Genomic DNA, 4516 nt, shown 5'->3' with positions numbered 1-4516 from the left:
TTAACCAGCCAATTAAGAAATAAACATGTAAAATGGAATTTGTTGTTCTGTAAGTCTAGGTCGGGCCTGAAATTCTCCAAATTTCTTAGACTCGAAGGTTATCAATCCTGCTGGTCTGCACCCTTCATTGAGTACAAATTTGTCCTCTTTTCCCTTACGTTAGTTATTTTGAAGTAAATATCGGGTCGCCTAGATTGCCACTTCCTACGTCTTTGGTCATTATAGCTCCCTTTAATACCGAGTTTTTCCCGTGGACTACATGACAGGGACCCTGGGTGTATCTGGAACATCACACGTAAAGCACCTGGTCTGGTAATGCTAGATACACACAATGACCCGAGATAAAATGATTTTTCCTAAAACTAAAAATTGGGAAAACCTTACGAGGTTGTATTGGTCAAAAAGCAAATTTCCTTTGTTTGTACATTTCACTCTACCTTCTTACAGCGAAACGTCGGCTATGCCTGTTTATTTGGGTCGTAGCGTTAACTTAACCTTATCTGTTACACAAAATGTTAAGAACTATCAACGTGACATAAATTGGGCTACCAGCCTTTCTTGTGGAAATATGGATGGCTCTGAAAAGAGCCTTGAATTTGCTGTAGTAAAACTGTAGGCAAGTGCCCTCTGTACTAGATTTTACTTCCCTTTGGCCTTGTGGTGGCTCTCGGTCTTCTTGGGCAGCAGCACGGCCTGGATGTTGGGCAGGACGCCGCCCTGCGCGATGGTCACGCGGCCCAGCAGCTTGTTGAGCTCCTCGTCGTTGCGGATGGCCAGCTGCAGGTGGCGCGGGATGATGCGCGTCTTCTTGTTGTCGCGGGCCGCGTTGCCCGCCAGCTCCAGGATCTCGGCCGTCAGGTACTCCAGCACGGCCGCCAGGTACACCGGCGCGCCCGCCCCGACCCGCTCCGCGTAGTTGCCCTTGCGGAGCAGGCGGTGGACGCGGCCCACCGGGAACTGGAGCCCGGCCCGCGACGAGCGCGTCTTGGCCTTGGCGCGAGCCTTGCCGCCCTGCTTTCCCCGACCCGACATTTCAAACAAACAGCGGTGCGGGTTTCCACACAAATGCTTTGCTTGGGGGGGGGAGGGGGAGGAAAAAAATTTTTATACGCAGCGCAGGGATGAGCCAACAATCTATCCCATTGGTCAAAATATGTCTGTCTCTGAATCCAATAGGAAAAGAAAACGTGAACCCTTAATTTGCATAAACCCTCCCCTTAGCGAAAGAGTTCTGATTTTACCCAACGAGAAGTGACAATTTTTGATACCTCATTTGCATTGAGGAACTATAAAAGAATGAGCTCTCGACCCTTCACAGCACTAACTTGTTGTGATTGCAATTAACGTTTCTTCAACTCTTAGGAAAGAACCATGCCTGAGCCTTCTAAATCTGCTCCGGCCCCGAAGAAGGGCTCCAAGAAAGCTATCACTAAGGCGCAGAAGAAGGACGGCAAGAAGCGCAAGCGCAGCCGCAAGGAGAGCTATTCCATCTACGTGTACAAGGTGCTGAAGCAGGTGCACCCCGACACGGGCATCTCGTCCAAGGCCATGGGCATCATGAACTCGTTCGTCAACGACATCTTCGAGCGCATCGCGGGCGAGGCGTCGCGCCTGGCGCATTACAACAAGCGCTCGACCATCACGTCCAGGGAGATCCAGACGGCCGTGCGCCTGCTGCTGCCCGGGGAGCTGGCCAAGCACGCCGTGTCCGAGGGCACCAAGGCCGTCACCAAGTACACCAGCTCCAAGTGAGCGCTCTCCGAGGCACCATCCAACCCAAAGGCTCTTTTCAGAGCCACCCACTCTCTCCCAAGAAGAGCTATAACCGCTATTTCATAGCGGTGTAATTCAACTCTGCTACCATATATTTGCGTCCTAGAGAGTCTATAAAATAGGTGATCGTTGAGGCAATTGTAGACCCGAGAATGGATTTTGAAAGTCCCATGGTCTTTAAAGCGAAATACAGCACGGAGTGTAACGCCCAGCAGGGAACACCCATCCGCTGCGGGCTTGCCCTAAGCTTCAGGATACTTCGGGTCCATCCCTTCCCCGTGTCTGCACGCTTCTAAAACATCGGGATTTCCCTGCTGGGTACAGAAGTGGTTAGAGGTTTTCTGAATAGGGATAATCCAGACTTGCCTTATTGGGAGGAGGCAAGATCTGGGCGGTAAAAGAGCAGGAAGGGCCATAGATACCTGGCCCTAAATACCCTAGCCTAAAGCACTGGGTAAACTAGACATAGTCGCCCGTGGTTCCTGTGGGCACCTCTATCGGGTATTCCTCAAGCTCTTTGCGCACAGATAAAATGAATTTACTCTAGTTTCACATTAGAATTGTTTATCGATGGCAACATTCAATCTAGAGCCGTTTCAGTTTTGTTTGGGTCCCAGGAATCCGAGCTCCCATTTCCTGTTCTGAGTGTCCCTGGCTTCTCTGGAGTGCCAGTAGAAGGGCGGGGAGGATGGCTCTCTCGCTCTGGGAAGGACAAAAAGTTTGAATTTCCCGCTCTTCCTATCGCGCCACTTCATTGGCTGGCAGGGTTGGAGAGGAAGAGGTGCTGGCTTTTCTTAGCAAACCTTTTTCAATAAAGGGAGACTCCAAAGATAATACCTAAAAGACAGAAAATGATGTTGTTTGAGGTAGAGGAGCTAATGGGACAGGTCTAGGTCCGGGGTTGGGGGCGGAGAGGCGGATGGGTAGGACTCAGCTGCTAAATGCCTATGAAAATGAGGAAAACAATGTTTTTCATTGGCTTATGAGCGTTTTATGGAGGTGACATGCAACAGTATGTCTTTGGATGAAGAAATGAAATCCATAGAATTTCTTTAAAAAGATCCCTTTATGAAAAAAATGTAAATGATCTTTTCCCAGATTCTACAGGTCAGCCAACCGCTGTATGAGAAGTACTTCCAGTCTCAATAACGACAAATATAGTTGTGAAAGAGAGGGACGCCTGGGTGCCTCTGCGGTTGAGCGTCTGCCTTTGACTCAGGCCTTGATCCTGGAATCTCGGGATCCCTGCGGAGAGTCTTTCTCCCTCTGCCTGTGTCTCTGCCTCTCTCTGTGTGTCTCATGAATAAATAAAATCTTAAAAAGAGAGAGAGAGAGAGAGAGAGAGCCCAGCCTTAAAAATTAATAATTATGAAAAGACCTCCTCCCCCCACCCTTTCTTTAAATTATTGACTTCAGGGTACAATTTAAGAATCACTGACCCTTATGTTCTTCCCGTGGAGAGCTGAGATCTGGGTGGTAATATTATTTATCTTCTTTAAAATGATCTGATTTGGGGATTATTTTCTCCCCATCTTTTCCTTCAACAGACAGACTTTGGTCTGTCTGCTTGCTTTCTTTTTTCTTCCTCTCTTCTCTCTCTCCCTCCCTGCTCCCCTCATTCCTAATATTTGAGGCTTTACCTAACAACTCCACCCTTAATTGACAAGTTCAAACTAAACTTGTAAACTAGGTTCGTAAACTCAAACCTAGGCCTTTTTGCCACCTCTGCTGAATACCTGGCTGATCTTTAACAAGTGAACTGAGAATTTAAATAAATAAATAAAATAAAAAATCAGATGCCTGGACTCTGTGGTAGACCCCAGAGCTATAGGGGGTAGTGGTGAGAAAGCAGAAAAAAAATGCATAAAATCTCTCTGGTTACATCTAATGAGGCACCAACTTTGGACTCAGCTGAGCCAGAAAGTAAGCCATCAAAGTGAAATTCTACAGGGGTTTATTCACCCTAATAAACCACCCACGTTTTCTCCACAGTAAAAAAGCAATTGAGGAAAAAAATAACCTCTATTACTTCCCTGATTCTCCTTGCAGCCCCGGGAAGTTTTGCCTGCCTTCCTATCTAGCAAGGATGACCTGCAGGCAGGAACAGCTGAATCTGTGGGGCAGGGAAAGGGGAAGCTGCCCAGGGCTAAGTTCTGGGTGCCAGGAACAGGACAGGTCATTGGGGAAGACTTTTAATTTGGAAATTGAGAATTTGGAAAAGAGAAGAGAGATCCACAGGCAGATAGCAGGGGGGCCAGAAAGTGTTCATGATTTGGGAGGACACCATTAGAAGTGGAATGCCCTGACCCTGCTTTGTGGCAGGTGATAGGATAAACTTCTCAGGTCTGTCTTTAGCATTGCTCAGCAACATTTAATGTCTTTCTTCTTGGGTTTTCATTTCCATTACATAACATACACATTTAAGTGAATTCCTTTTAACTTCCTTGCAAAACAAGATCGCCCCTTATTTTAAAATAATAAGCACCAACAACACTTTCAAATAAACAAATAAAAATCAACTGTAATTCCAATATCCAGTAATTTTTTGCCATCCATCTTACAGAAATTTTACTTTGTGCAAGTCTATACATATAGATACGTAAATGTCATATGAGATCATACTTTCTCTTATCCTGTAAAATTAATAGAGATCTTGGTGCCAGGTAGACAGGGAAACAATGGGCCCTGGAGCCTCCACTTGGGCCTTCCCAACAAGGTCACCAAAGTTTCTTGGTCTTGTCAC

The 4516-nt window shown here is 46.8% G+C and overlaps 2 protein-coding genes across 2 annotated transcripts; one reads left to right on the top strand and one right to left on the bottom strand.

Moving 5' to 3' along the window:
* Positions 1-639: 639 nt before the first annotated feature.
* Positions 640-1032, bottom strand: LOC112656773 (histone H2A type 1-E). The gene has a single exon (XM_049105902.1). It carries the CDS (start codon positions 1030-1032, stop codon positions 640-642), a length of 393 nt encoding a protein of 130 aa, XP_048961859.1.
* Positions 1033-1058: 26 nt separating this feature from the next.
* Positions 1059-4283, top strand: LOC112656865 (histone H2B type 1-B). Its single transcript, XM_035710643.2, has one exon. The coding sequence runs from the start codon at positions 1372-1374 to the stop codon at positions 1750-1752; it is 381 nt and encodes a 126-aa protein (XP_035566536.1). The 5' UTR covers positions 1059-1371; the 3' UTR covers positions 1753-4283.
* The last annotated feature ends 233 nt before the right edge of the window (positions 4284-4516 follow it).

This window comes from Canis lupus, chromosome 35 (assembly GCF_003254725.2).
Source record: "Canis lupus dingo isolate Sandy chromosome 35, ASM325472v2, whole genome shotgun sequence".
Lineage (NCBI taxonomy): Eukaryota > Metazoa > Chordata > Mammalia > Carnivora > Canidae > Canis > Canis lupus.
The sequence above is the reverse complement of the archived record's forward strand: the minus strand, read 5'-3'. Positions and strand labels throughout refer to the sequence as shown.